Source organism: Cololabis saira, chromosome 17 (assembly GCF_033807715.1).
Source record: "Cololabis saira isolate AMF1-May2022 chromosome 17, fColSai1.1, whole genome shotgun sequence".
Classification (NCBI taxonomy): Eukaryota; Metazoa; Chordata; class Actinopteri; order Beloniformes; family Belonidae; genus Cololabis; species Cololabis saira.
The window spans coordinates 19930135-19942758 of record NC_084603.1 but is presented as its reverse complement, the minus strand read 5'-3'; the positions used below and the strand labels follow the sequence as shown (position 1 = coordinate 19942758).

At 41.0% G+C, this 12624-nt stretch overlaps 1 protein-coding gene across 6 annotated transcripts in view; it reads right to left on the bottom strand.

Moving 5' to 3' along the window:
- Positions 1-12624, bottom strand: part of marchf8 (membrane-associated ring finger (C3HC4) 8) — a 74736-nt gene that overhangs the window by 6418 nt on the left and 55694 nt on the right. For 5 of the 6 annotated variants that reach the window (XM_061745702.1, XM_061745704.1, XM_061745706.1 and 2 more), the window contains 3 exons: positions 9456-9535; positions 8218-9153; positions 1840-2020 (listed from right to left, as the gene is read on the bottom strand). In XM_061745702.1, coding sequence (XP_061601686.1) covers positions 1840-2020; positions 8218-9153; positions 9456-9535 — 1197 coding nt within the window. The remainder of the gene's footprint in view (positions 1-1839; positions 2021-8217; positions 9154-9455; positions 9536-12624) is intronic. The other variant, XM_061745707.1, reaches the window with a different exon arrangement.

Sequence of the window (12624 nt, the reverse complement as noted above, 5' to 3'; positions counted from 1 at the left end):
CTCTCAACCTTTCATTGCAAACTATGTAACTATAGATATAACAATCACTGACAACATTTTTCCTAGTAACGGGTGCAAAGCAAAGCCAGCCCTCCATGTTATCATGTGCAGTATATCAGGTGGCTGGTGAGGGTACATTTCACTTATCTGAATAAATAATAGAGCTGAACACTCTAGATGCGCATTTTGTCTTGTGTTTAAGGAACAAATTGGATATTGTACGGGTACTACTGCAAGCTGCCTTTTTGGGAATAAATAAAAATGCATATGTCAGGGTTGGTAAGCCTTTAAATAACCTGACTTCTCGGGCTTTTTTTTTTCTTCTCATTTTTAAATTTGTTCCAGTCAAAGTTTGAACATCCAGTATCAGGTGCAACAGCAACTATTCTTCTCTGTAAATATCAACTTTAGCCCTGTCAAGCGATTCAAAGATTTAATTGCAATTAAATGCATCACTGTGTAATTAACTTTTAAGAATTTCAATTTAGATTTATTTCATAATCTATTAAAAATCTGCTCAAATAGGAGACTTTTAAACACAAAAGTCATGTCCCTTAAGGCCACAACCTGGGTGTTTTGTGGTTAGCTCGCTTCCACAGACGGCTGTACGTGATCTGGTGAACATGAAACTCACTATCTCAAAGAGTAGGGAGGAATTTCCACCCTGATTTGTAGGCCACAGCCTGTGAAGTCTCTGTCGTACATTTCTGGAACCAGCCAAAACGGACTGTGAATCAGATTTCCAATTATACACTTATCTTAGTTAATTCTTTAAAGGAAATCAAGTGAGATTGTGCACATTTAAAACTCATTCATTTTGACAGCACTAGTTAATATGGAAGAAATAATGTATAAGATACCAGACCTTTCTTTACTCCAAATAATAAAACATTGTTGTAATTTCCATCTGAATGTTGTTCGCTTCATTACCTTGGGAATAATAAATGTTAGCCATGTCTCGCATGCATCCACATGTGAGGAGGTCTATCCACCCGTAACATCGCAGCTGATTGGTTATTTACGAAATGGATATTCGGTTTAAAATAATTTTAAAGTCATTTTTAGGAATTACATTCAAGATCCAGTGCTGCACAACACTTTTAAGTGAGGTGAAAATAACGCAGAAGAGAAGATGCACGGCGAGGAGCATCGTGCTACCTGCCAGGCAACACTCCACCTCGTCTCCACAGCTCATCATACTGGGGCCGAGCCCCGCAGCACCGGATAAACCCCCAATTTCAATTCTCTCAACGCCCATCAGATTAGTCGTGTAAATAAGCTGTGTGATTTCTCAACGCCCAAATCCATTACTCACAATTGCAGGGTCACCTTAATTAAAAGCAGGCGTCTGAGGACCAAGTGAAACCGTTCTTTGATCTCAAAACCAACTGGCCCTCATCTTAAATTTCTTTGGGCAGTCACACGTGAATGATTTCAATATTCACCCGGGGGATTCAGAAGCTATTAGGAGCGGTGCATTTGTTTAAGGCCTTTTGTGCAGCTAATGAGGGGTGGAAGAATTTTAATTAGAGTGTCCTGCTATCTCCAAGCTGCAGTGATTGATAAGAGCCTTTAAGGGAACTATGCTTCATCTAAACCATTGGAAATGATTAGCCACCCCCTGCCCCGAGTTTCCTCTCATGAAAGAAGCTTCAAAGCTCAGAGTCATACTTGTGGTATCCGTGTAACAGATTAGACCACTTTTGGCATTTCCAGCTTCATAGCAAAAAGGATCTGTACATTAGTTAAGCCCTAAACTTATCATCTGTGAATGGACAATGTATTTGAGCTCAAGCTTTCTTTGGATTCCACTTTAAACAAATATGTACACAGACTTACCTTGCGCAAAGGTTTGAGCTTTGTCTCCATGATGAACTCATATTTACAGAGCTCGCAGCAGCGGGTATCAGAGCTCTTGATCCACTGCTGCAGACAGGACTGGTGGACGAAGCGCAGGCTCCCCGTGCAGTGGCAGGGTGTGATCAGAGGACTCTCCTCATCCCCTTCACAGTGACAAATCCTGTGGAAGCCAAAGAAAAACTGTCAACCCAAAGCTGGACACAAGACAGCTCCGACGGGAGGGAGAAAAGAAAGCCGAAAGATTAACAAACAAGGGCAAAAAGAGTAATAGTTTCTGCTAGTACTAATAACATAATACAATTAGGATTTTTTTCCTCCAATTTTTAATTTACCACAGCCTTAGGAAAGCAAGGCAGGCAGGAATATAATTTTATAAACATAAGAGCATATTAACACTAGAGGCCGCTGAAGCCAAAATATGACCCACACTAACAGGATTAACCCAGACCAGGATTTCATTAAAAACTAATAAAACACACACTTTCAGTAAAAGTCCAGACAATATGATCAACAATACCAATACTTTCAAACTGGGAATTGCACATTAAATCTACATTAATATTGAATTGAAAGTCAGCTAAATCTTTTAAACCGTTGGGCATGTTTACCACTCGGTTGCATCATTTCTTCTTTCACCATCACCCTGTCAGTGTTAGGAAAGTGCCCTTTGAAAGTTAAATGCTTCTTTGCTATAAGATTTAAGTTGATAAGTCTAAAAACACACAAAAATATTTGTGGTATACTTGCGTTAAACTAAGCCGTTCCACAATCTGTCTACATACAATATAAATCTGTGGCTGTGACAGCCTGAAAATCTAAGTTTAGTTGAATTGTTAAAGCGTCACAAGTCGGGCATCTGCAGCGACGCTCCGGTCCACCATGCATGGCAGTGGATGTAACAGACTTTAGTCATGTTCAGCCTGCAGAGAATGCTGCAGTCTTCTGTAAGATATTTTAAGCACTTCTCGACAACTGGAACATTCGATTGGGTGCATGTTACCTTGCAGGACTGCTGGCTGTTGGTTGAGAGGAACCAGTAACTTCCTTTTTCTTTTTAAAAACAACAAGAAAAAAAAAAAAAGGAAGTGGCCTGCTGCTCATTTTCAAGAAATCACACATTGAGCACACTGGTTAGAGCTGTCAAGTCTTTCACAATTCTGCCTGTCTAGATCGTGCTCATCTACACAAATAAAAATTAACGTGCAATCTGCAGATTTTCAAACATAATGGTGTGTTTATACTAAACATGAACTGTGTGGGTTGTGTGCTCACATATAAAATATAAATGCGTATGGTTACATTTTTCATGTCAGGTGATGTGTGTCTATGTGACTGGAAGTGTTGGTGAAGTTTGCAAAATCTTTACACTTTATTGAGACATGCAGCCGCAGCATCGAGGTTCTTTCTATGTCGGCAAGAGTGAAAACTGTTAAATAAGGTAAAGTTGTGTGTTACACAAGGAGCAACTTGGCTTCAGCATTTTGCTGATAGGTGTTAGTTGCACTTGGTTGACTGAAGTGTTTTGTTTTTTTCTTGGTTTTATTAGTTTGACAAATTTGCCATAAGTATAACATTTGCTGCTAAAGTCCATATAATAGCAAGAGATTAATAGCATTTCTCTCAGGTACAAATGTCATTCTCTCACTTTGTAACCCACAGCATCAGCTAGAAGGCCAGCCCTTCATCTGTGATAAAATGACAGCGGAGTCAAGAGTCCAAATATTATTTCCACGGCATTGATGGTGCTAAAGATTAATCTTGCTAGGGTGCACGGTAGCGGTGAGGCAACCCTCACCCTTCGTCTCAGAATGGCAAATAAAACTGAGAAATGCTTGTTGCAAAATGTCACAGGAGGAAAAAAAAAACAAAAAAGAAAACAGCGGCTGAAATGGTGTGAGCGGCATCAGGTAAACATTTACTTTATGTTTGGTTTGGACCCAACCTTAAGGTGATCTGCAAATGTATCGAGTTTCAGTTGTTAAGGGAAAAAGTAAAAGAGATGGAGAATCAAGGTTAATTGAGCACTGTATTTCCTCTGTCAAAGGAGACATGGGCCTAATATAAAAAAATAAATAAATAAACAAACAGGAAACCATGAAGTTGCAAGTATGTCAGAACGTTGCCCAGCTACTTTTTGCTCCACCACGATGGCTCTTAAATTAGAAGGTCAGATGTCTCTGTTTAGACTAGCTGAACGATTGTAATGGTAATTAAAGCTGTTCCAATAAAATTGACTTAATGTCTCCAAAGATGCATCTTAGTAAAATAGAAGCCTAACTCACAAAAGGGGGGAAAATAAAATCTAAATCCACCTTTTCCAGTTATTCGTACAGGCAGGCGGACGTGCACACCAGCTCCAGTTATGTTGCAGAGAGACTGGTGTGATGTGTCTCAACAAACAAGCAAGAAGGTGGAGAAAGAGGAAGGAGTTGGGAGTTTGGATGGGATTGTTTTCATCCCAGTTCAGGAAAGGATAAGAGCGCCCACATGTACCCACACATGTTCGAAGAAGGTGAGTGAGCAAGGTAGCGTCTATTTGTAGATTTCCCTGATCTGGCCGAAGCAAGACAAGATTAAAAGACAAACTGAGCATAGCAGGATAAAAATAGGATGTTTCCAGGAGAAGAGGAGGTGGAGGAAGTCAAAGGATTAAAGTCAAGAAGAGGCACAATTAACATCCCCAGAGGAGGCTTTTTTGTTGGTTATGGGTATGCTGTCTTGTTTTTGTTTGTCTGCATGGATAAGAAGGGGATGAAGTGCAGATTCTCATCCCACGCTTACTGTCCTCATGTTTCAATAACGACTCAGCCTAAAGAGATGAGCCGTCGTGGTGTCTTTATCAGGGATTGCAGCCTATTGGGAAAAAAAGTTGAGATTTGACCACATTTTTTCATGTTGCTACAGATTCTTTTTTTTTGTTGACGTGGAAGGAAATAAACAGAAAAATCCCTACACCTCCACAAAGCCACAGTGCAAATAAAGCGATCAGCAAACAATATGTAAGGGAAGACTTTTCTGCTGAGAAATATCGGGTTTTACTTAATAAAGAAAAGGAACTTCTGATAAAAAATCTCTAGTTTCATCTTGGCCATCCAACATGTGCATTGCACATGATAATCACAAACCGTCTCATCAGCTTTCTATAAAAGCTACCAGATTAGTTTTTTTCCAGCATCTGCATAATCAAGGCACCGTTAATCATTGCACGCTAGGATTTCATCTGAGCATGATCAACACCTTGTACATAGTCTACTTTACGATTGAAGAGGTGCCGTTAAGGTACATCAACATTAATGTGAGAAACAAAACAAGCAAAACAGAAGCGATCAAGCACAAATAACACAGCCTGAGACAGAAATGAGCTCAGCCAGAGTACAGGAAGGCCCTGTTTACGCATTCATTTTCTTCCTGTTCTTTCTTTTTCAGTTTCCTCATACTTTCGTCTTGTGGCATTCAGACAGTCTGCAGTCTCCGTTTCCTCTCTGCGCTGCTTTGAGACCCTCCTCCCTCCAGCTATTCCTCATTTATACCCTCAGCCTTAAATATTTATGCATTTACTCATTAAAATACATTTTGCCATCGGTAATCTGTTTTCTTTTGCTCTGAAACAGTTTCATGTGTTCGGGAGTTTGAGTTACTTTGCTCTGAACCTCCATAGTTTCATGTCTATACAGTCATGTTGATCAACAACAGATAACTGAATTAGAGGCATAGCTTCGGACTTTTTCCTACTTTCCAATCTTTTCACATTTAAAATGACTTAATGTCTTAATGTGTCTTTGCCTAGTTTACCTTGTAACAGAACCTACATTTGCAGAGGAGGAAGTAATTACAGACATAGAAGAGGTATGGACATGCTCAACACTGTAAATGTGGGAAAATATTTGAGTTATAATTGGAAGAAGAATTTGCACAAAGGTTAAAAGGGCGCTAAAAGAAAAGGAATGCTGCATTTTAATTTTAGCTCTGTTAGATTTAAATAAAGCTAACTGGACCTGCTAAAATACCTTCCCCCAAAAAATAATGTTTCAGTTTTGAATTACTAATGTTTAGCTTCTGCATAAAAATGACATTTCTTGTGCAATACCTTCTTTCGAGCCTCACTCTGTTAATTTTTACTGGATTGGGTTCAAATTTGTGTTAAAATATCCACTAAATATAACATTGTCTGCAAAGACATATTTGCTGAATATTTGACACTTCAGTTCTGTCCTGTATGAACACAACCGTCACACATCTTATTAAATACGATGTTTGAAGAAGAACATCTTATTTTTAAATGGCCGTCATCATCGTAAGTGCTGACATTAATGTTCTGGATCACATACAGAATAAAAAACACACTAAAAGGAATGTATACTACTACCAAGATCCACGAGGTATTCAGAAACACACCTTTACAGGTGCACTTCACAGGATTGAAACCCAGTCTGTTAATGTCTGTTAACGTGTTTTGATGGGAAACCAAACGCTGGGTTTTCACCTGGTTTCCCTGAAAGCTGAGGTTTGTGATGAGGAAGTCTGTTCTTATCAGACTTCCAACCATCACTTTGTTATATGCTGTCAATAAAAGAGCTGGCTAATAATTAACTCTATGGGTTCTGTGAAAAAACAAAAACAACCTCCCACGTCCTTCCACAGCTGAAGTCGACATTGTGTCTGCACTCACGCGTCAAAGCCACCTGACTGTGTGATCAGTTAGAGACTACGCAGGTGCTTTGGAGCCAATAATCTGCCTCTTGATCTTAGAACTGGCAAGGTGTAGATCAAAGTTCACACTTCCCCGTAAAGCCAAAGGTGATGGGAAGAAGGTGGACACTTGTACGTGCAGAGACCAGAACAGAGGGAACAACAACAACAACAACAACAGATGATTATAAGCGATACTGAATTGTGTTTGATACTCGAATATCAATCCAGTAGGGCTGGGCGATATGGACCAAAAGTCATATCTCGATATTTTCTAGCTGAATGGCGATACTCGATATATATCTCGATATTTTTTCTGTGCCATAATTGGGGTTTCCCCCAAAGCATTATAGCATAGCATCTCTGTTAGCTTCATTCTTTTCTGAGGCAAAGCCTTAAAAAAACAGTCAGTTTTAATACAAAGCCTCGTGCCAAATGTCACACAGGTACATTTATTAACAGAGGTCTGCACAATATCAAAATGTATAAAACAAATGAAATAAAAATAAACTGCCTGCATATATAGAATAAAATGCTTCTTGAATAAAATAAAACAAATATCCCTTTCCTGCATAACAATTAAATAAAAATTAACTGTACAATTAATACAATGTAGACAGTAACAGGCAGACTTTTCCACTGAGGTTGACAGTTGTGCAAATAACAAAACATTTGTGCAAATCTCAAATAAAACATTCAAGTCAATTTGTCACAAAATAAGCTATATCAAAATCAAAAAAAAAAAAAAAAAAAGGGTCTCGTACCATATCGCGTTTGAAAATATATCGATATATATTAAAATCTCGATATATCGCCCAGCCCTACAATCCAGTGAATGAGATATTGACAAAAAGGTTGTATCCCTAAAGGGCTTTACTGTATATATGACGCTCCGTACTAAGCCTCAGAAGTGGAGGTTATGCAGTTGAACTGTAATGAAAAACGGCCCGCAGTGTATACTGGTTCACATGGCTCTATTCTGCCAATAAGACGGCGTTGCCTTGCTGACCCAGGCCGGTACCTGTACGTTTTATGCCAGAAGTACACTCCTCTTCTCAGGATTATTACATTTTCCACACCGACCTCTTCCCCTCTCTGTGTTTTTCTTAACATTGCTTCTGCTCTCATTCCCACAGCAGAGTCTTAAAGCTTATGAGCAGAATCAATCACAAGTTTGCGCAGCACATTCAAGTCACTTTACTGCGTCATCGATCTACTTACAGTGAGAAATTAGTTTAAAAACACGGCTCGACAGCACAGTGAAGAAACATGGCAGAGCAGTGAGATAACACTGTGGCGAAATTAAATGGTATGAAATTACATCACAGCACACACACACACGGGTTTGAACCAGGATGACTGGGGAGGAGGCTGACAGTGATGGTGTGTGTGCGCGTGTGCGTGTGCGTGTGTGTGTGTGTGTGTGTGTGTGTGTGTGTGTGTGTGTGTGTGTGTGTGTGTGTAAGCTCCAGTCTGAGCAGTGTATAAAAGGACAGATACTGACATGGCGGAGGATATTTTCTGGGTACTTAAACTAGGGGATGTGAAGCTCTCCACTACTCCACCGTGTTCTGGGGCTCACTGCCACGCAACTGCACGGGGGTATCCTAGTTTTACTAAACTACAGGAAGGGTGGGTGTGGACTACACCATCCAGATAGCCACCCACCTGCACCAGTCCCCAGACAGCGAACAGGGAGACATTGGCTCCATTTTCTCTGACAAAGGGGATGGACAGCACTCCAGGTCGCTGTCCTCATCCAGATAGCAAAGAGGAGCTAGAGAAGCAGCCAGCCCACCCACGGGGCTGAAGTTTCCTGAAGTTTCCAGCCGATCCGCTCGCTGAGGAGCTGATCTGGGCTGATCCGTCTCAAACACGTCATTTCCCAGAGGATCCTCGGAGGGGAACCCTGACTCAGTGTCTTCCAGGAGGGTGCTGGAGGATTTGGTGATGTGGAGGTGTGAGGCGTAGCTGCCCAGCTCAGAGCACTGCAGGCTCACCGAGGTAGAGGATCGAGAGAAGGGAAGGAGGAAACGGAGGAGGCTGGAGCCCGGGGTGGGAGGAGGATGGAGATGCGTGTTGGAAAGAGGAGGGGCGACGACAGCGGAGTCGGATGAGAGACAGTTGGAGGGAGGTTGGAGGCCCAGCATGTACTTATAGTTGCTGGTGAAGGAGGGGACAAGGTGGGGGTGTGTCGGCGCTGGGAAGGAAGCATTTGGGGTCTGGCGTGTGGGGGCCGGGCCTAGCTTGGCGTCGAGCGTGCGCGCCTTTCGCTCGGAGTCAGGATGCCGATCGGGCTCGGGCTTCAAGTCCAGCTCTCCCTCGGAACACGTGCGATCGATGAAGTGCAGACCCCGGCAGAGACTGTCCATTCGCTGGCCCACGTCATTCAGAGACACGGAAAACCTGAGGGAGCTGTTGGGTCGGATGTTGACGGAGGCTGGGCGGAGCAGAGAGAGCCAGTCTCGCTGTTTGGCATGTTTGATCGGTGGTGGGGCGTCTAAGCAGAGGGTAGTCACTGAAACACCTCCAGAACCGTGAATAGTTTTACCGTTAGAGTTCAGCAGAACCACGGCAGTCTGCTTCTGTGTGTCCTGACTGCTACTGTCAAAGCGTTCGTATGTTTGATGAAAGAGGATGATGCGAAAGATAACAGGAGGCAAAGGAAAAGCAAGGGTAGGGTATAGGGAAGGACGAAAAAGAGAAATGGAAAAGACACTGTGTTTTAAAATCTGAATCATGCAATCAAAGCCGCTTCTGAAAGTGAAGATATACTGCTCAAAAGATAACGTCAAATCAGTAGCATTTACTGAAAAGGAAACTTTGACAGTAACACACCCATAAAGAGCTTGAATTTACTGTGTACACAGATTAGTGATGGGAACAGAGCTGATAGTGGTTTGTACCTGCAGATGTCCTGGCTGGAGGGGGAAACTGATGTCCTGGAGAAGCTGCTTGGAGCATTGACAGACGTTGGACTCCCCGCCTGAGGAAAACACACACAAACACACACAAAAAGGGATGTTTATGAGAGAAACTGAAATCACGAGACCACTGAAAATGCTATATTCCTGTCAGCGGGAGCTTTAGCCCAGTTTGGTGACAATGAGCAGATTGTTGGCATCTCAGTCTGATCTTTACAAAAACAGTGAAAGAAAATTGTGTGCTGATGCGCAGAATGATGAAAAAAGGAAAAACACAATGCTGACAGTTAATCTATCGGATTAAGGCTGTGCCACGCAAAATCTGTCTCCGGGTACAAATGAGGATGAAACGGAGAGAGAGTTGTAAAGAACGAGGTGCCAGGCAAAGCTGAAACATACGCAGCCCCCGCTGAGAGAGATTTCTCAGAGATGCACCTGCAGGTACAAGACTGTATTCACGTAGGGAAGCGTGTATTTGGGCGTATAGCATGGCACCCACTTGAAAAACTGAATTTGGGTTTGATCCACCTCGGAGACAGCTGCAGGCTCAGAGCACACGGAAGGGCATCAGAGAGGGCTCGAGCGGCTAACGTAAAAGTCACAGAGGGCCTGGTAATTTCCACAAGAGACTAATTACCTATTGATTTTATTTCCAACTAAAGCAACATTTATACCACATTGCCAAACGCGATCAATAGAACACTCCATATCCAGCTTTGCCCTTCGTTTGGTTGATCCGGGTGAACACAAACAGCAGTTTCACTTAGACTTTTTTTTTTATCTGCACACTGAAGCACATCATGTGGCCTCTGTTTTGTTTCATTTCTCCTTCATTTTTCGGCTCGCAGTTTCACCGACTCCACCATTTCCTCCTTTGTGTTATTTAATTATTCACAATTTGATAGTTCATGAATCAAAGCCACTGATTATTGTTAGTTTGCCAGTAAAAAACAAAAAGGTACCTGACAGCGTACAGTAGATGTGGCTCAAGCATCAATGCTCTCATTTTTTTGTATCTCTCTCTGTTAATCATTGTCATTTCATGCAATCTGAGCAATGTATAACCAGCCCTGTCTTGGAGCGGTCACATGAGGTGGTGATTGATGATGCAGATAACGTAGTAATGATTAACTTCCTGTTAACTGCCTATTCAAGTCTTCTGACTTTTGTGAAGCATTTGCTATTTTATAAACAGCTTGTGATAAAAAAAAATGGTGTCCATTAACAGCTTAAGCATTTCAGATCAGATTACTTCAACAGAAAAGAGATACACAAGATAAGCATCAAGATTTTAAGGTGACAAAGTCTACCGTACTTGTTCTCATCAAGGCCGCTTTCATATTTAACTGCGATCTGGCTTTATTTATGGGCCCTCGAGGCCAGAGGCCAGGCACAGGCATGCTCTCGGTTCTGTTTCTGTCAAAGATTACTTAAGAAACACCTACTTGAGTTTCATGAAACATAAAAACGAGACTACTGCAACTTGCTGTGGATCCAGATCATTTGCTGTACAATTGCATATTAGGGCACTGGCCTTGGTGGGCAGCTGCCTCTCTGAAAGCCCTTCAACACTGTAGTTTTTATATCATTTCAATTAAACTATGCTTTCAAAAAACAACAATCTGCATTCAAGGACCACTTAGCAGCAACCGTTCTGACATAAATGCCCCAACACCGTTCAAGGGGGTCAAAAATGAATTCTAAAAAAGCCAATCTGATATTTAATCCTCCTGCCAAGTGTTAGATAAAAATATCCATTTCACTGCAATGTGTGTGTGTGTGTGTGTGTGTGTGTTATGAAACCAGAAGCCAATTCAGTTCAGCATTCTTGTATAACCTCTGTGCAGGTTCATCACAAAACTGATGAATGTTACAGCTGAGCTGCTTTTTCCAAGCAGACCTGTCTCAACAGCTGATAAATCATTTTTTCGACATTTCAAATTTAAAAACAGCACATTTCTGCAGCGTTCTATTTATTTCTACATCCCTCTTTTTTCCCCAGCTACTGCAGCTCTACAATATCTTGCAGCATGGATACCATTTATGAATTTGATATCGAAGTACAAAATAAGTGTGATTATATTCCAAGTGCAGTGTTGGCTCCAAGCAAACACCCTGATGGGTTTCACTGTGCTTTTGATCCTGAAAGATGTTCCAGCTCTATCATCAGTCCTAAGAGCCTGTTGCTCAAACATAAGATGAAGGATTGCATTGTTCAAAAAGAGGAGCTAGTTACGATGATTATACAGCGACAGTATATAATCACACAAGTATGGAGCAGAGAAAAAAAAACACCTATGTTAAACTGAATTTCCCACTCACACCGATAGAGAACGTTTGCCGTCAGCTACCTACTCTGAAATTACACTTTTTTTTTTTTAAGCTCGTTTGGGGTGATTTGGTAGCAGTGAGAGCATGAGGCTTTAGAAAAGGCTGATGGGTTTAATTGGCCAATAATTTCCTCTGACACTCGAGACTGTCTTAAATCATGCCTATCCATCTGTTTCTCCGAGGCCTCATGTGAGCTTGAAAAGATTGGCAATAAGGGCAGCTGGTTTAACTCTTGGACAGGCTTCAAACTCGAAACACAATCTGTCTTTGATAACGAGAAAATATACCAATTCATCATATTAACATAACTAACTCTGTCTTCATTATTTTATTTATTTTTTTTACATTTTTTCTAATCATTACAGTTAGTTGTACATGGGTTAAATTACTGTCAACGTTACAAAAATCCCTATGAAATTGCAGGGGCGTCAATTGGGTATGGCAAGGTATGGCAGCCGCCACACCTTGGCTTCAAGGGAAAATGTAAATGTTTGTTTTTTAAATACATTTATGGAATTACTCCGTGTCTATTTGTATTGATTATTCTATTACTTAATACATATAGAATAACTACAAATGCAAATCAGAACAACATGATCGATTTCACTAGTTATTTTACACTGCAAAAACTCAAAATCTTAACAAGAATATTTGTCTTATAAAAAGTTAAAATGTCAAATTTTTAGTAAAAAAAAAAATCTCATTACATTTAAGACAAGACTCAAAAACAACCATTTTCACCGGTTTCAAGTAGATTTTCACTTAAAATAAGTGGAAAAATCTGCCAGGGGAACAAGATTTCTTTGCTTGTAATGAGAAG